Source organism: Triplophysa rosa, linkage group LG12 (assembly GCF_024868665.1).
Source record: "Triplophysa rosa linkage group LG12, Trosa_1v2, whole genome shotgun sequence".
In the NCBI taxonomy this organism is placed as follows: Eukaryota; Metazoa; Chordata; class Actinopteri; order Cypriniformes; family Nemacheilidae; genus Triplophysa; species Triplophysa rosa.
Genome location: NC_079901.1, coordinates 2798510 through 2818358, shown reverse-complemented (window position 1 = coordinate 2818358; position 19849 = coordinate 2798510). Strand labels below are relative to the sequence as shown.

General features: G+C 41.9%; 1 protein-coding gene across 3 annotated transcripts in view; it reads right to left on the bottom strand.

Annotated features, from left to right (window-relative positions):
* Positions 1 to 2157: 2157 nt before the first annotated feature.
* emc8 (ER membrane protein complex subunit 8) overlaps positions 2158 to 19849 on the bottom strand; it is a 52977-nt gene continuing 35285 nt past the window's right edge. The window contains exons 1-3 of one of the 3 annotated variants that reach the window (XM_057347529.1): positions 9247 to 9791; positions 8853 to 9135; positions 7882 to 8723 (exon numbers count right to left, since the gene is read on the bottom strand). In XM_057347529.1, the coding sequence (XP_057203512.1) occupies positions 8484 to 8723; positions 8853 to 9135; positions 9247 to 9791 (1068 nt within the window). In that variant the 3' untranslated portion in view covers positions 7882 to 8483. Of the gene's footprint in view, positions 5091 to 7881; positions 8724 to 8852; positions 9136 to 9246; positions 9792 to 19849 lie in introns of those variants that run through there. The other 2 variants (XM_057347530.1, XM_057347532.1) reach the window with 2 other exon arrangements.

Genomic DNA, 19849 nt, shown 5'->3' with positions numbered 1-19849 from the left:
TCGAGATGTTATCCCCAGTGTGGTTAAAGGTTGTTGCTCTGGTATTCTGTTTTATGCTTAGGTAGAAGATGCAGGTCATGAGGTGTAGTGCCTAAATAAGTGATGTACATCCTGGCACATGACCCTTTGTACGTGGACCCCATAAAAGGGGAACTCAGATGTTGAACCTTTTCGTTGTTTCATTATGTTATGTTTGTATGATTACTTTGGATGATTTGTTATTAAACCGAAGCCATATACTATGGTGATTCGATTTACCTCTTTTAACAAGTCTCTGTGTGAAGTGATTACAAATATACTTATTGGTTCAACCTGAATGAAAATCCAATGATCTAGCCCAGTGACCGAACCTTCTGAGGTCAACCGGACACCGCCCCATAGGACGACTCCTGACAGCGCACGCCATCTGCAGGTGAGATGCTCTTTTCAATGCCAATGTGGGGTTTCATAATACCAGTGGGTATGCTGAGATTAGAGGATTTGACCTAGAGAATGTGGGAGCTGTTAGTATGGTGAGGACATCCAGGCAGTCTATAAATTTACGACAATATCAACATATGAAATACAGAACTATAAAAACAGGCAGCTCCTGTCCCAATTCTCCCAAATAACAACAATGGGACAAGTGTTGTAGACTTCATGCGGCGCTGCGCAGACTGATCAGCGAATGACAACAAAGTACCGCAAGAGTGATTAGAAAGCACCTTGCTCTTTCCGGCGTGATGACCTCAAGTCTGTCCCAAAATGCACTCCCACATACCCTTGTGGACTCGTGCCTAGTGCCCTATAGGTCTGCACTTCCTGACGTCACCAAGTGTGGACTCTGAGGAGGTCCACAAGACCGGAGTGCGCCATTTGGGACAGGGCCAAATTTGGACTCAACGCACCCCTGGGTATGACTTTCTTCTTTTTGTTTACAGCAGTTGGCATCCAACGTCTGTTGCATTACTGCCATATTCTGCTGCAGCAGAGTGTGGAACAGAGAATAGGTTCACACAGTTCTTACAGTGCGTTCCAAACGGGATATATCGCCCTCCGAAGGGCCCTTCGGAAAGGGGACAGAACACAAAACAACGCTCCGAATAAAGAGAAAATGACATTGTTTTTATTGCTATTAAAAAGCTGTATAATATTAAAGAACTTGTCATGTATAAAAGAATGTTGTTTTTCATAAAACACTTTCTGTTCAGATGTTTTTATGCTACTGCAAGTAATACCACGCACTAGTAGCACTTGGCTCCGCCCATTCAAGACAATCAGGGGTGCGTTTCCCGAACAACGACATAACTCGCTGGTTAACCACCATAGTACGATGCACCGTTGGGTAAATTAACGATGTAGTTACGACTGTTTCCCAAAACCGTAGTAACTCTGTCAGAGATAAATTGTTTGAACCAAGTTGGTTCAACAATCTAGCTGATGACGTCACACAGGTGGTGGAGTAATGACGTCTACTAATAAATACGTTCTGATCGAATTAATGTCAAATTCTTGCTGTAAATAACATATATTGCATTCTGTTTTTGTTATCTGTCATTTTATTTCACTATATTTAATTCATTTATAAGTGTCCTCTTACCCCCCAGGGATTCCCCAGGGTCCCCAGCACCTGCGGGCTGAAGGTCATGTGCCCTTTTCAAACAACAGCGCTACTATTTTCTTGACGAACTAAAAGATGTAAAATTTAATTTGTATATATTTAGAATGATGGATATGGAATGCACTGCGTGTTGCTTGCTTACTTTGATCAAAAGCTTAATGCATGCAAGTCTACATGTCATAATAATAAGGAACGATGCTTCTAACCACAACTGTAGACCTGTAGTTCCAACCACGCAACTTTGCAATGCTGCTTGCGATTGATCGTTAGAACGATGGTTTTGGGAAACACTTAAATTGTTTAACTATGCTGGAACGCAGGAACTTGCGACCATAGTTGGCTAACGATGCTTTGGGAAACGCACCCCAGGACAGTCTCACACAGGCTTTATTGGCACCTGTGTCCATAGTTTCCTTTTTCCTTATTTGTTTGGTGGACTGTGGATTTTTATGGTCCTGTGTGCATGAATGAAAATGTAAGTTTGTATTACCACACACACAAGCTTGTTTGGAGGTGTAATAAATTCTATAACCTCATCTGACTAGATTGGATTTTTTTCTCAACAACACTTCAAGCCAGCTACCTGTACACTCCTGAACTCTCTTCGTAACACTTGCTTGCTTCGTAACAATATGCTACGTTTGCAAGGACATTTTTTTGAGGTCACTTCAGCTACTGCGCATATGCTGGCAACAGCCTCACACAAGCCCCGCCCAGAGAATTGTCAGTATTTATTGATTGACGATTGGATTGTTCTACTGGAAGGAGGGGCTTTCTTCGCTAGAGCGGCCATATAGAGCGTTGCATTCAGCTCCATTCATTGTAATGGCAGTGGCACATCTTGTCAATTTATAATAGGCTTGTTTGACTTCATGCGGAGCTGCAAGAATCTGCAGCCGCCTGACAACAGCAATGCATTCTGGTTAGACAATTTGTCCGACTTTGATCGGTGCTGCAGCAACCGCCGTTGAGAGCGTCAAAGTGGCCGGAAGTCATTCATTTCCAATGTGAGCCGGCAATGGGCAGCGGCGCGGCACGTCTTGGTCATTGAGGGCGTCGAGGAGAGTTGAAATCAGGTCAACTTTATGGTATTGAGCTATGACACAGTTCGGCGGCAACCAATCGGAACGTAGAAGTCCACCGCTTGAGAGGATTCCAGAGAACACAGCCCTGTAAACTTCGGTTCGACCACATTAGTTCCCAAGCAAAATGGATGAGGTGTAGATTACTGCTGTGGCTGGTTTCCCAATAATATACGACGTGTCCCTGTTTGCGTACAGGGATATACACACTTAACCATGAACACAGAAGCAACACCAAACAAATGGCTTTTAATTTGTTTATTTCGTTAGCAAACATGTAATTACAATTAAGTTTTTCCACCGATCAATTTCTTACTTTCACATTTAAAATATTTAATGATGTTAACTTATGTTACCCTCCTTGTGGTCAGTCTGCACATGATCAACAAGCTTATTTGCTTTGCGGACCCTTTAAATACAAGATATTTTGATCGCCCAAGAATCTTTCTACAGCGTTGTTGGCAGGGCAGTCAGAGCATTTTTTGATGCTCTCGACGGCGGTGGTCTGAATGCAGTTAAGATCACATGTGCCATTAAAGTACCGCGACAGCAAAACGAGTCCAGCCGCCTAGGTCAGGCGCTGCAGTTGCTCAAAATCGGCTGCGAAAGCTTTGATGTTTATTGTACTGATCTTAATGCAAAAAAATAGGTATTCCTATCATAGTCACTTAATCCGTGATAAAGACATTAATATCCCGTGGTCTGCTGTAGGTTCAGCACCCTACATGAAGCACGAAGTGTCCGACCTCACGGCCATCTTTTTACTCCTCCCTCACCTGCAACCGGCTGATTTTGCCAGTCGGTGGCAGGCTAGTATGGGTTAACTCGAACAAGCCTATTATCTTTGACTGTGCTGACATGTTGCACAAAAGCACTGCGGCCGACACGAGTTTGAATCCCAGCTCATGGTCCTTTCCTGTACCCCTCTCTCATCCCATCGTTTTCTGTCTGTCTGCACTGTACTGTCTGGCAATTGTGGTGTCTTAATGTCCAATTATAAATGCCAATTACAATGATTAATTACAGCTAAACATGAAACAGTACGTTTTGAGAAGAGGCAAAGGGGTATATTCATGATTTTAATCAACACACTTTAAGCTTAAAAGTCTACATTTTATTTCTTAAAATTTTCTCTGCTAAAAATATTTTGATTTTAGTTTGAGCCCTCATTCACCATAAACATTTTTTTTCTTCTACAGACAGAAGAATCAAATGGAGAAATTACTGTCATGTCAGCTTTTAAAGGGGAATTTCACCCAAAAATCAACTTTGTGTGATTTTTTAACTCACCCACATGACATTAAACATGTTTAGAGAACTTCCGGCGCCTTCGGAGCACAAATACAGACATTTAGGTGACATGCGAGAGATTTCCAGGCATCCTCATAGACATCATTGTGTCTGTTTTTGCCAAGGTCCAGAAAAGTCCTAAAGACATCGTTAAATTGGTCCATCCGCGCATAGTGACTCAGTTGAATTTTTTTGAAGCAACGAGAATGCTTTATGTGTGAAAAACAAACCAAAATACCGACTTTAATCAATATATTCTCCTCTGTCTTGTCAGTGTATGGTGCGCGTTCACGAGATCACGTTAAACATGTTTAACGTCATGCGGGAGAGGTTAAAAAAAAATCACACAACGTTGATTTTTGGGTGAACTTCCACTTTAAGTACTTAAGAAAACTGAGGAACTGACCAATACCTTAAAATCAAACTAAACTCTTCCAAAACACCATTCGGTTTTGAAATACTTTAAAATGTGTTATATTCAGCAAGTAATTAAATAAATAACTTGTAGCATTCAAAATTGTACATGAATATTATACAAACTACTGCATGAAAACAGGTATAAATCCTTTCTGACATTGGATTCCTATAGTTCAAGGCAGGGGTGGCCAATCTTGGTCCTCCAGGGCCACTGTCCTGTAGAGTTCAGATCCAACCCCAATCAAACACACCTGAACCATCTTATCAAGGTCTTCAGGATTACTAGAAACTTCAAGCCAGGTGTGTTAGAGCTGGGTGGCACTAACCTCTACAGGACAATGGCCCTCCAAGACTAAGATTCTTTACCCCTGGTACAGGGTGACATCATTGATGTCAAAAGTGAGGACACAGCGTCCCGTTCCGTTCAGTTTATTATTCCCAAGTGAAAGAGAATGTTGTTAACAGTACTGTATCGAGTTCACACATGCATCCTCGTTAAATGTTGATGGGTTTGTTGGGTGAAGTGGACTTCTGTGCAGCTTCAGCATAGATGTAGCACAGATTTGTTGATTTCAGGGTTTGTCCAGTCGTTTCTCAAGTCATCCAGGTGGTTGTCAAAGTCTACAAGATTTTCATACGACCTGCTCTCTAAGAGAGCTGAGGTGATTTTCTGTGCCTCTAGCCAATCCTCAAAGCAGTCACTGCAACGCAAACAGGAAAAAAAGCTGATGAAAATAACCACTGCCAAAAGGAAATTACAGTCTATCAAACAAAACCCGAGAAAATGGCATGACATAATCATAAATATTTATGATAGCATAAATGTCAATCTGGAGTTGGACTAATGATAACTCTATCTTTAAAGATAGACAGTCTTTTTTTGTTTGTTACGTTTGATGCAGAATCATACACACCTGTGTATTACCTACTGTAACCCTAACATAGAAAAACACAATGAACCATTATTTTCCTTGTCATTCTATGAATAACATTTAATTTAATTCCAGTACCAGAATACTTTACGAGACTAATTTTGTCCCAATCCTAATCCAACACACTTGTTCAATATTTCTAAGCAATACTAGCTGTGTGTCATTTCGAAGGCTGCGTCCTCCAGAGGTCCCATTTACAGTATTGTCTGCATGCATTATCGAGCATGTCTTATTTCAGAAAAGTAAATTCAGTAAGACAGTAAGACAAAGTCTGAATGTGACCTAACACAAATTGGTAGGATGCATGAGGTGTATTCTTCATTGCTGGAGACCCTCAATTCTTTGCATAGCCACAAACCAACGTTTGAATAAAAGGTACCAGGTGCACATTCAATCAAAAAAATTATAAAACAAAAATTGTAAAACAATTTTTTTTTTATCACAGAAGACAAAGGTAAACCAGATTAGAAGTGTTTAGTTATTTTTAAACATTAAGGCAAACAATTCTTCAACTCTTCTGGAATTGTTCAGGGTAGAAACTCTTGACTTTTTATGATCACCAAATCATGTAAAAATCATTTTTATTAATTTGACAGGTTCAAGACCACAATGTGTTGGCGTATAGCAATGTGATGCTTCTATTTCCTTTTCCACCAGCATCTCCTACAAAGGCTTCCTTAATTCTAGGTTGAGGACCCTCCGTATACCACATTCTTCAGAGGATACGACCTCCAGAGGCACAAAGGACGCAGCCTCCGAAACGAGACACAGCTAATAGAGCCATAGAGAGAGAGTGAAGACAATGGAAGTTCAAAATTGACCCGAGTGTCACATAATTCATGGAGCCTTCAGACAGTTCCAAGAAGTGATGTTTATTCTTTTAATTCTTTACTACTTTAAAAGTATTTAAAGTTAAAGAATAAATTAAAGATGTAAATTGTTTAATCTCAATCAGTCTGTTTTGCTGCAGCTCCATAAATTGCTAGTAACTTCCAGGAACTATTGAAAGGCTCCATTGAAGTGAATGGAGTTGTTGCATCTCACTATTACAATGGCTCTGACAGCTACTGAAGTTTGACTAAATTGGTCAGGTGTCTTTGCAGAGTTTATCTTCAACCCTTATCAGAGCAGTGGGCCTTCAGGAACCGAGCTGACTAGCTCTGCCACTATAGCCACTATCCCACTGGATCATTTCAGGAACAAAGTTCCAGAACAAGTAAAGAGGCCATTTTCCCGATTGCATTCACACCAGTGTTGTGCCGAATTTTGACCCCCGCCAGATTACGACTCCCTTCATTGATACTGCTGCATGAATAGCTAATCCTAACCCCTCCCCCACACCTAATCCTAACCATAATGTTAGTGGGGATTGGAGGGGGTCATAATTTGTCATTTTTCGGCACAACACCGGCATTAGGACCTCTCAGTTGACGTAAGCCGGCCGGGCAGCACGGCATTAAAAACAAAAAAAACTGAAGGATGACGCGATGAGAGTTGCGTTTTTGTTGTCTGTGGGGGGTTTTGTGATAACTGAATGAAGACATTTAAATTGCGATTAAAAGAGAAAATTATGAAACCTACAACAATGTAAAGTGCTACAGAAGTTGAAAAAACACAGTGCATGAACATAGACAACAGATAAATGCTGTTAACGTTAACTTTAAAACAGTTTAAAACATTGTTTCTAACATGCGTTCAGCCAGCCAACACGCTTGCGTTGCTGGTAGTTCCTTTATTTCTGGGTTAGACCCTGCTCCGGAGGAGGAGCTAATTTGTCATTGCTCAAGTAAAAGGAATGCATAACCCACATTGTCCCATTGTGCAATTTACAGTTTAAAAACCCCTGAACTAATGCATATGTAAAAAATAATTCCAGGTACCTTTTCATTTATTTTGAACAGACAACTAAAACTCTTTGACTATTAAACTACAGTATGAAAAACACCTTGATTATTCTGTAACATAACTATGGAACAATTTAGCTAAGCCGGTCAGTAAATTTAAATGTCAACTAGGCTGTATTTACCTTTATTTTTCAAAAGTTACGTTTCATGATGTTTATTACAGTTTTTTACAATCGCTATGACATATTGTCCAATACTTCTAACAATTTTCCTAAACTCTTAACGCACCAACACACCTACAACACACAATTGACAAAACAGTTAATTTCTTGCTCAAAATCACACATTGCAAACTAAACTCCAACACTAATTTTCAAATTACAATAATATACTAACACAATACACTACATCTACAAAAACACTGCAAACATGTCTCAAAATCAAATTATTAGTCCAAAACACTAATACATGTTATCTTCCAACAGGAACATTTAATCAATCATAGCACAATATCATAAAAACACTAACATCAAATGGAATTACAGAATCTGCATTGTTTTAGGTGTCAGGTCTGATCTTATAAAATAGAGAGTATATTGCATTGATCATAGATTGTGTTTTACAGTACAGTTTATTTTTCTATTTGGGTTTATTTTGTTTATTTTGCTGCAGAAATTAAATACAAAAATTGAATGACCAATCTCAGAGTAGCTTTATAGAATGAACGGTTTATGTGGGGAAAAAAAGAGACAGAATTGCTGCAGTAAAGGCTTTATTTGCATTAGAAAAACAAGAAAGAAAACAAGAATGCAAGAAAAAATATGCAAGATAGCTGTCATTTACTGTATTATGTGAATATAAAAACAAAAAAACCCACCGAAGAATTAAAAAAATAATAATAATAAATGTAATCTAATCGGTCTTCTGCGTTTGGCCACATGTTCTCATCCACATCACATCTGATATCTTCTCTGGCAAGGCACCTTGGGAAGAATCTTTTGGTATGCCTTATCCACCCCTGGCAGTGTTCAGCTGTGATGTCTTGGCATGCAGCATCCATTGCATCCAGGAGGGACATTTGGTCCTGTGGACAATGGTCAAAAACCTTTCATCTCCAGGCTGAGAAAAACTCCTCAATGGGGTTGAGGAAAGGGTAGTAAGGGGCAACGAAAAGGGACATCATCCTCAGATGGGCATCAAACCAGGCTGTGACTGCACGGGAATGGTGGAATGCCACATTGTCCCATGTGATCACATATTGACAGGTCTACCACCTGTCCCCTTTCTACCTCTGGCACAAGTCTTTCATGCAAGTCTTCTAAAAACAGGAGAAGGTGGTCGGTGATGGGCCAATCACACATTTATTCAGGAGTGCACCATTGTTGGAGATTGCGGCGCACATGGTGATGTTGGCTCCTCTCTGGCCCGGCACAGTAACTGTGGCCCTTTTGCCAATTATGTTTCTTCCGCGCCGACGCCTTTTCGCCAACTTGAAGCCAGCCTCGTCAACGTAGATCATTTCATGAGGGACTTGATTGGCCTCCAACTCCATGACTCTCTGAAAGTAATCAGACACAATGTGTGTAAATGCTTTACTGTATGTCCTATTGTACGCCAGGTTTATAGAGAAGTTTACTGCAAAACACACTATGTAGTGTACAGTAATGACTGTATTGCATAACCTTACTTGGACATACTGGCGACGGAGTTCTTTGATGCGCTCACTGTTCCTTTCAAAAGGAACTTTGTATAGTTGTTTCATTTGCACTCTGTGTTTAGCTAGAGTCCGAGAAATGGATGTTATGCTGATTGCTGCAATGTTCCCAAAGACAAGGTTGTCTTCCACAACTCTCGATTGAATGTCCTTCAATTTCATTTCATTGTCAGCAATCACCATGTTGACAATTGCAAGTTCCTGTTCTTCATTTAGGAGCTTTCCTCTGCCCCCTGAGGGAGGTAGACGTTGAATCCTTAGAGAGACAAAATAGTGTTACATATTAGAGACAGGAGGCATACAGTCACTGTAATACATGGTAAAATTTACACTTTGCAGTAGTAGAAGCTCTCATACAATATCCTACCTGTTGGTTTCTCGAAAAATCTGAACAATGGATGCCACTGTGTCCCGGCTGAGATTTGGCTGTACTCGTTCACCAGCCTCTCTGTATGATAGCCCATGGTTTATGACATGATCTATTATAGTAGCTCTTATTTCATCAGTTACCCTAGCTCTGGCCCGTCTTTGAGCGCCACCACACATTCTAACTCCTCTCCCTCTACCTAGTCCTTGTCCCACTCCTCTCCCTTGCCCTTGTCCCACTCCTCTCCCTTGCCCTTGTCCCACTCCTCTCCCTTGCCCTTGTCCCAATCCTCTCCCTTGCCCTTGTCCCAATCCTCTCCCTTGCCCTTGTCCCAATCCTCTCCCTTGCCCAGGTCCCAATCCTCTCCCTTGCCCAGGTCCCAATCCTCTCCCTTGCCCAGGTCCCAATCCTCTCCCTTGTCCTGGTACTTGTCTTCCTCTCCTTCGTGCAGGCATTTTCTTAGTGTGTGTGTTGCTCTGTAATGTTCCTTTTCCACACAAATTCAGCCCAAATAGGTCCTTTTTTACTTTATACCATATGCTCATGTAATTGAAAGAACCTCAACACCTGAGTGTGTTTCCTATATGGGAATCAGCTGTAATGTATATATTTGCATAACTTTGATCAGCTGTTTCTCATTAGTAATGGAATAAAATACAGGGGGCATATTTGTGTTTCAGTTCACAATATATACATACAGCTGTTCACTTTGACTTTAGCCTACAAGTTAGGTTCAGAACATGATGTTATCTGTTCTGACATACAGTGTGAAAGCATATGAAAATTTGGCAGTAAAATTACATTGTTTTGGTCTTGGTTGAGCTTGTGTGTAAAAGAAGTTCAAGCATTTTAAATTTGTGTTAACTGTATGCATTTTGTGTCAAAGCAACAATAAATGTGTTAATTGTATAGTCTACACAGACAGATGTTGTGCTATCTGTGTTAAGAGTTTAGCAAAATTGTTAAAAGTATTGAAAAAATTGTCATAGTGATCGTAAAAAACTGTAAGTTGGCTTGTGACGTTTTTTGAACAGAAACCAAAATTGCACATGATATTCAGTAAGGGACCATAGGGTGCATCGATACTTCCTGGTTTTTGAATGACAGGAAGTTTCAGTGCGCCAGAGTGAATTTGCGAATGATAAAGCCCTCAAGATGGCCAACTCCATGGTCAGTGCCCTGAGTACTGAACCAAAAAACTGATTGAAACTTAAATACTGCTGCATCTGAAAGCAAAAGAGCACTCTCACACAGAAACTTCAAATATGCCCCTCAGAAGTAGTACCATAACACATATTATGGTGTTATGGTATGGTAGTTCTAGGAAATGCCTTTGGGTGTCTTTCTATCGCTGCTCTTCAAGCCACCTTAAGTATTTTAATGATAAAGTATATTTCTAATGATGATGTTTGACGGGTGTTGCTTCAAATTTTATAAGCGACTCAAACTTGCACTGCTTTTTCAGATTAAGAGGCATTTGCTACTGATCGCAGAGCTGTGCTTCACGGACAAACTGTGCATGAAACATAATTGCAGCCTTTTCATAATTGTGGCAATTTGATAATCGCACTAGACAGCTCGAGTTAAGCAGGCTTTTACTTTTAGTAGGAATTGCGATTAATCGTGCAGCCCTACATAGAAGTATACTGTATATGAGCAGCACACCAGCTCTAGATAAACACTTAACAACACTTAAAACTGCCCAGTTACTGCTATTACAACAACAGCATGTCTTAGTTCTGTAAAACGGCAAAACCAATAGTACTCACATGAGAGACATTTTCGAATCAAAGCAACCTCTGCTGCAATTTTTAGACAATCTTGCCATCCAACATCTTTAAAGCTGGAAACCGTATAACGTGTATAATGCGGGTCCTATCGCATATCTGCTGGAAACCCTTCCCCCATAGTATCAACGCGACCCGCTAACATATCTCTGTCGATCGGCAGGTCTTAGCTCTTGTCTGATCGTTTTATACTCTTGTAAACACAAACTCTGACCTTTTGTTTCTGGCTAACATTTCAGTATATTAATATAATATAATCAGTATAAAATATTGGCTAATATGTCTTCCACAGTCTTTCTACAAATGTCCTGCTTGGTCACTCTCCCTGGTGCCACAATTAGCGTATACTCGTAGCCTATTGTGGCTATGAGAGTGTTATTATTTTAAGGTGGCTCAAAATATCCACTATACACTCCCCCACCACAGATAACTTTCTAAAACACTTAACAAGGTTTAACGTACCTAAACAATGACCATGGAAAAGCAAATTTCTATTAAAGGGGAGGTCTGATGGAATTTCACTTTTTTAAATTTAGTTAGTGAGTAGTACTTCTTTTAAGCATAAACAACATCTGGCAAGTCACAATGCTCAAAGACCAAAGAAAAGGAAAGGAAGTTATTTTCTTTTACAGAAATCACTTTTTTAAAAAACTACAACAGTCTTTCCCACAGAATTTTGTGAGACTACGGGGGCTAAACATATTTTCCTCGGGGGGGGTCCAGGGGCATGCTCCCCCATAAGAAAATTTAGCATATTTTAAAAGGTAAAAACTGCAATCTGGTGCATTTTAAGAGCAAAATTAAGTGACTCAATCTATAAAAATACAATAGCTATAGTAGTAATTTAATCATTGGCACCATAGATATAAATGGGGATAACACATGGTAAAATGAGAGTTCACAAACAAAAAAAGTCAAAAACATGTAGAGCATAAGCCATCAAAAAATGAAGCAAAAAAAGTGTTTAACAGTTGAACTAATTTATATATTACCATATATTAAAACGCAGGCCGGGCATCAGGCCTTTTTCACAGTGCCATTGTCCCACTCCCCCGCATGGCAGTAGGCCTATCACTTTACTATCCGGACCAGAGCATTCATACATCATTATGATACGGCGACTGTTTAGAGTTAACCCGTAAAAAAAGTCCACACTCTCTCAGCACAACAGAGTAATGTTAAGTTTGTAATTTATTATGTTTTCAACTTTATGCGCGCATTGAGCAGACCTAACACGAGAGCAATTAATGACCAGTGTTGGGAGTAATGCGTTACAAGAGTAATGTATTATAGTAACGTATTACTTTTTGCTGTAACGCAGTAGTGTGTAGGGTATGGCCGGATCAAAGTTTACCATCTGTGATCGTAAAACACAGTAACCTCTCAGCAGGACTTCGAGCAGGCACCGACGAGTCTGGGCAAATGGGCCCGTCTAAACACCCCCCCTGGACTTCAAAGGAGGTTCGGGGGGGAGGACAGGGCTGTTCACCAAAGTGACAAAAACCATGTCGCCCACAAGCTGAGAGCCTCGGTTTGTTCCAAAAGAATCTCTCTTTCTCTCTATTTAGCAACAAAAGACTGGTTTAAAGTGCATATCCATATACCCCCACGTTGTATGTTTGTCTCCCCGTTATTCACCCTCAATATATATCCTCCAATGCATGTGTGTGTCGTGGTATTTCTGTTTATATTTACATTCTTGTACAAACTACAGGTCAATGTGATTGTAACCCTTTCATGGGTCGTATCAAAATGTTCCTCTTTTCATTTCTTAGAATATGGTGTATAGCACAGTAATGTATTTTTATACCATGTTCACTTTATTTTATTCGAAGACTATCTACTGCTTCAAACTCCCAGGCAACCATAAATGCAAATGAGCTGGCGTGCCGGACAAAGAAACATGTTTTCGCGCCAAAGCTATCTCATCACATTGGATCGCCCACCTCGGAGGGGCGTGACGCCCTCGGGGTTAAAACATCTGTCCGCTCGCTTGTGTTCGCTCGCTCGTGTTCTTTCAACCTCTCGAGACCTGCCTCTCCTCAGAGACAGTTTCTAACGCAGTTTGCTTCAGCTAAATCAATGGCCTCACGGCCTGCTCTGAACACATCAGGACCCTTTGATACGCGTGCCAGCACGTGTCCCGAGAAACAAAGATGCCAATGCAAGTATCTGAACTATTGCTAACCAGTTGCGTATAAGCTTTGCCCCTTTTAAATAAGGAGATTTGTCCTTGATGGTTCGTGCAGATGTGAATAGCTGATTTAATACTGCCATTTTCTTTGCTTTATCTATTTCTTTCATTCTCTACTGTTTTACGTTTTTATGTTTGTTTGTTAATGTTTGGTTTGTGTTCGCTAGTTGATTTTAGTTCCCCTGTAGTGTAGATAAATAAACCGCATGTGTATCCACGCTCAAATTGTTTCTGTGTTTATTTATCACATATCAACGTCACTTAAACTGCTTCATTCCGTTAAGATTTCTGAAGTGGTACTGTACAACAGTAAGAATATTGTTTTTCCAGGCCAGGGGAGTAATATTTCTTAGAGTTGATATACGATCTGCTGATCACTCGGTGGACGAGTGTATTTAGTTCGTCGCTGTTATTAGCTCTGCTGCATCAGGTAAAGTGTATAAAATAATTAATGGTTTATCACCATTAATTATTTGTAGGTTATTGTGTTTAAACTCATAGTTTCCCCGAAATACACTACATATATTGGTGGAGAATGCGCGGGCAATTTTAAACCTTGTTTTGTGAGCAGAACTCAGTGACTATTCATGTGTGTTTCTATGGGTGTTATCGAAACCGAATACTCTTAAATGGCACTTTATGTATGAATGAAGGTGTGGACCCACCCACCTATCCTTGGCAGACTCTTGAGCTTCTTGCAGAGAAAACCTCAGCCTCTGTCAAAGAGTTAGTGACGATAAAGATGAAGAAATCTTTTTATAGCGCACTATGCTATTATTTAACCGCCCTAAATTGAGCGAAGAAATCCTCTTTTAGCGCGAAGAAGGTAGAGCGAGACTCGCTCCCTTAAGTTACTGCGCCGAAACAAGCCTCTGTGACCTATTTAGGAAAAGCCCAAGGTACTGTTAATGATGGTTAAGTTAACTGCAATTTAATGTGACCCTATAAAACGAAGAAATCTTTTATAGAGAGTCCCGATATCGTTTGACTGCCCTAATCTGAGCGAAGAAATCCTCTTGTTAGCGCGAAGGAAATAGTGGAGCGAATTTCCTCCCTAGTTCGTGTATGGCCGAATTATGTGCAACTTTGATGCATTGCGTTGCGTGTTCCAATGTGTTCAACTAAGACACACCGCTCCCCGAAGTTTAACCATTAGACTAGCTAACTAATGCGTGCTTTCTTGTTTCCTCTTTTTGAGTAGACGAGGCGGAAGGACACTGTTTTACTGTATATGTATTTTACTGTATATTGTATAGTTAAACAGTAGATGACGACCGTTTAAAGGGGAGTGTGGTAAAAATCTTGATCAAGTTAATTGTACGACGGTGAAGAAATCCCGTTGTGTTTGTTTGTTTGTTTGTTACTGTGTGTTTTAACTCCGTGTTTGGGCAGCGAAGAAATCCTGCCGTGCATCAGGTCATATAGTGAACTGACACGGAACTCGGATCCGCCGAGATCAAACGTCACCATCCGTGACGCTTCCCCAGCGGGCGATTGGATTTGAATTTATATCAATTTGACATCAAATGCTGCAACAGCATTTTCTTGTAGACCCAGTTTGAATTTCATTATTTAATCTGTGTTTTACGTTATTTTTGATGTAAATTCTTGTCAACAGCAATTACCGCTGGAGTGTTTAAAGTGATTGTTGAAGTCTTTGTTAAAACGAGAGTTAGACGTAATCACGTTGAAGTCTAGGATAGGGTGTTACATCTCACTAACACCAGAGGGCAGTGTGTCGTAAGTGGCTAACACTTTTCTAACTCTACCCCTTCCTCCCTGACTTCCCTTTGGCGTGGCTCGACCACGCCACCTTGTGGGTCCTCTCAGTCAGTCTTTTCCCTCTTTAACTTCTCTCATCTCCGTTTTGGTTGTTTTGCTTTTTCAGTTTATTTTGTTAATTTGCTTTTGCTTTTTATTTTCAGTTTAATAAATTATTATTATAAGAATAATTAGTTTTCGGGTTTACGTGGTTTTAATTTTGTTTTCAGTTATTTCAATATTGTATGTTTCTTTTTTTGTTTCATTTCTCATTATTCCCTATACTGCTCCCTACCTAGGAACAAAATTAATTAAATTTGATTTGAATTAATTCACTGGGCTCGCAAATCTTAAAAGTTTTGATCTTTTATTTTGCTCTTCTGGGTTATTTCCAGCTATGCCATTAACCCTAGCCCTGTTCAGCCTTTGTGTTTCCCTATAGGTTGCACCTTCTCTAGGGCACCTGGGTAGTGAAGTGACGTCTCTCTCCTCAGTGGTGTCTGGTGGGCGGATTTGGCTGTCCTGGCGTGCCTGGCACTGGTGGCAGATAGCCTCGGATACCTCAGTCCCCGCACTCTAGGTGACGGCACGCAGGGAGACTTCAGCCACTGGCACTCCGGTGCGAGTGGGGACCAATAGCGCTGACAGGTGCACTGCAGCAATTTTGGGGTATATAATCTTTCCCTGTACCAACATACCCACACACACACCTACTATTCGCCCTGCCAACGCACCACCAGGATAAATAGGTGTTTAAGTTGCGCCACTGACTGTTCACCCCAGTTAGCTGCACAACACGTGACATAGGAGTAGTACAGAGCTCACTTAACTTGTAGGGACTTGCATTGGCCTCTTGTGCTTTTCTCTCTCGCCCCCCAGTGCGCAAGCATGTCCAGATTATCCAGTCCTGCCACCCACTGGGACCAGCTAGGGGCCTGGCTGAGCGCAATGACAGAGGCCCTCCTGCCCGAGGCGACCAGGGACCTACCGGACTGGACCCGTGAGCAGCTGGATGACGACTTGAACCGGCTGATGGCCTACGATCCAGTACAGAGCTACACCCACAAGGAGCTGGTCAAGATCATCGGGGCCCTTGCCCACAACCTCATCGCCCAGGTGAAGCTGAGCGACGGAAACGTTACCCTCCTGGAGCAAGACACAGTAGCACTAAAGCTTCAGGCCGAGGAGGCTCATAGGAACCAGGCAGACGCCCAGAATCGCCTAGATCAACTGACCCTGGAGGCCCAGAAGCCGGCAACGGAGGAGTGGCACGTAGAGCTAAAGGAGGAGGTGGAAAGGCTACAGGAAACTTTGACCGACCTCCGTACAGACAACGAGTGCAGAGAACGATGGGAAAAACAGGCCCGCGAGGACCTGGAATGCAAGCTCCAAGAAGCAGAGACTCTTTTAAAACGAGCTGAAACCGAACTGAAAGAGAGGGAGGCAAAAGCCAAAGCCTCCGAAAGACACTTTCAAGCAGCCCGAGCCGAAGTCCAAGTCTTGGCTCAGCAACAAGACCAGCTCAAAGCTGAACTTGATACCGTGCAAAGAGAACTGAACTACGCCCATCACTTCCAGGCTGAACAAAGGGGCGGAAAAGACACCACTGAATCTCCCCAGACAAGTTGGAACAGACTTCCCAGCCAAGCGAGGTCCTAGAAAGAGGAAGCTGGCAACCTGCTGTTTAAAGCATCACCCACCAGTGTCCAAGAGCCTCTAACCGCCATTGAGGGATGGGAGCGTCTCCACAGAACCTCTAGGAGATATAATAAAGCGACACGGAGTTAGCTTTCACTGTTATGCTGATGATACTCAACTTTATATTTCCTCGAAGCTTCATGAAACACAGCAGTTCCATCGAATAATGGAATGCATAGTCGATATAAAAAACTGGATGAGAAACAACTTTTTATTACTGAACTCGGACAAAACGGAAGTGTTACTTATTGGACCGAAAACTGCTATAAGTAACAACCAAGAATACTGTTTAACTATTGACGGATGTTCCATAAAACCCTCGTCGTCAGCAAAGAATCTTGGCGTTCTATTCGATAGTAATCTGTCATTTGAGAGCCACGTCGCCAACACCTGTAAAATTGCGTTTTTCCATCTTAAGAATATATCTAAACTACGTCATATGCTGTCAATCTCAGATGCAGAGAAGTTAATTCATGCATTCATGACATCAAGACTAGATTACTGTAATGCACTGTTAGGTGGTTGCCCTGCAGGCTTATTACAAAAACTCCAATTGGTCCAAAACGCGGCAGCTCGAGTTCTTACACGTACAAAAAAGTATGAACATATTAGCCCGGTTCTGTCAACCTTGCACTGGTTACCTATAAAGCATCGCGTTAACTTTAAAATCTTGCTTATTACCTATAAAGCCTTACATGGTTTAGCTCCTCAGTACTTGAATGAACTCCTTTTGTATTACAGTCCTTCACGTGCATTACGCTCTCAGGCGTCCTGTCAGTTGGTAATACCTAGAATTTCAAAATCAAGTGCAGGTGGTAGATCCTTTTCCTATCTAGCGCCTAAACTTTGGAATAGTCTTCCCTGCACTGTCCGGGAGGCAGACACACTCTGTCAGTTTAAATCTAGACTAAAGACGCATCTTTTTAATCTTGCATACACTACTCTTCCATAATATAAATCTTCAGAGGGTTTAGGCTGCATTAGTTAGATCAACCGGAACCAAAAACACAACTGATGTACTTGTTGCATCAAAGAGTACAGAACAGTACTCTACTCTCAGCCAGTCTTGTCTCATTGTTCCAAGGTTACCACAGCGAGCAGGATGCAGTTCATGGCCTGACCTGATGGTAGAGCGGAGAATGGGAAGTGGGGACCTGACAAGAGCTGAGATGATAGAGCTGGATAAAGAAGGACGCGGTCTCTTGACATGTCTTCACCACAAAATTTCAAATGCTATTAGATTATTAATGATAATCTTAAACTATAATTTATTTTATTATTAAGTTTATTTATTTTATTTAGCCTTGTTGTGCAAGCTCTCTGGAGCTTGTGCAGAGGCAGCAGCTTTTGCCAGAGGGGAACTGGAATCCCCTGGTTGGGCCTGGGTTCTCCTGAGGTTTTTTTTCTCGATTAGAGTTTTGGGTTCCTCGCCACCGTTTGCATACTGTTTTTGCACTATCTGCCTGACCGGGGGGCTGCTTTAGAATTTTAAAGTTTTACTTAATTAATATTGCATATTGAATTTATAGTCTGTTATATTTGACCTGTGCTTCTCTCTCCTTTATCCTAAATGTGTGCTCTCACTGAGCGTGTGTGTGTGTGCGTACTTGTCTGTGTACGTACGTGTGTGTGTGTGTGCGTGTTGTGTGTGTGTGCGTGCGCATCCGTGTGTGTGTGTCTCTATGTCTATGTGTGTTAGTACGTGTGCATATTGAGTGTGTGGAGTGTTTTGTATGTGGGTATGTCTGTCTTCTGTGTTTTCAACCTTTTCTTGTTTTTGCAGGTACAACTTTAATTATTTTGCTCATAGTCAATATGTATCATGTACAGCTGCTTTGTAACAATGAAAATTGTAAAAGCGCTTTATAAATAAAATTGAGTTGAGTTGAGAACCCCTACAACGACCCACGGCATGGCTCCCAAGGACCTTGACAAGCTGGCCAGAAACATCCCGTTTACCCCAAACCCTGCAGGAGGACACGACGTACATGCCTACCTGCAGGATATTGACTTTAGAACTCTTTTCCTGCGAAACCTGCATCCTAGTGTGAGTCATCACTTAGGAGTTATGGCATGCCCCTGCACCATGACCACTCAACAGCTGCGGGACATGGTCCATAAGGCCTATGTTAAGCACAAGACTACATCTGAAAAGACTTAAAAATCCAGTTATTTTCCCTGTCTCTGAACACTACCCAGAGCTGACTCTAGAGGGCGCCAAACCGCATCACAATGCTAGGCCTGGTAACAGAGAGACAAGGGACTTTACTGCCACTGAACGGTATGACTACTCGGGTGCTCGAGCCAAGCATCCGACAGGGCACCCCGAGAGGCCCAGGGGCAGACCCCGCTGGTCAGACGAACCAAGGGACAGTGCTGCATGGGAAACTAATCGCTGACCTAGGCGTCACCGACCAGCACCAGCAGGCACAACCAGCCCAAACAGTCATCGGAGGAATGCACCTCAATGCCCCCGTGACAAGCCCAAGTCTCACCTGTCCCCAGAGCAGAAAAGTACAGAGACCTCAGAGTCAGCAGAGATCCTGAAGATATTAAAGGAGTTGATTCAAAAAGGGCCTAACAAGCCAAACGGAAAGGATATGCCAGACTCCTCGTGACGGAAATCAACAAACCTTCAGAATGCCCTCCTCCTAAAGACAATTCCCAGACCTCTGCCAACGCCCCCACAAACTCTGAGCCAACCTCCTCTGAGACACCAAAGTATTCGGGAGTCCAAAATGCACCCCAGCTGACGGCTGATCACCCAGAAAAAACCTAAACACTCCAGCCCATCATCGATCAAGATCCCAAGGTACCCGAAAGTGCTGTGCTAGTTGTCTGTCTCCAAACCGAACAACCGGAAATCAGCCCTAACTGTTTGTCAGTCACCACACAGGCCCCCGTACCAAGTCTCCTTGGAAACCTGATCGAGAAAGGAGTGGCCAGGAAACTTTATCTAGCCATCACCTTGGAACATGAGGTGAGATTAGAGGCCCTTGTTGACACCGGAGCTGACCTCACGCTGATGTCATCCCAGTTATTTCACAGACTCTCAGAAGAAGCTAAGAGACAGAATCGGACTCTCAAGCCACAGAGATGTGTATTGAACATGCAGTCATACAGCCAAACTCAGGTCCGACTGGAACAAATAGCCCCCATACAA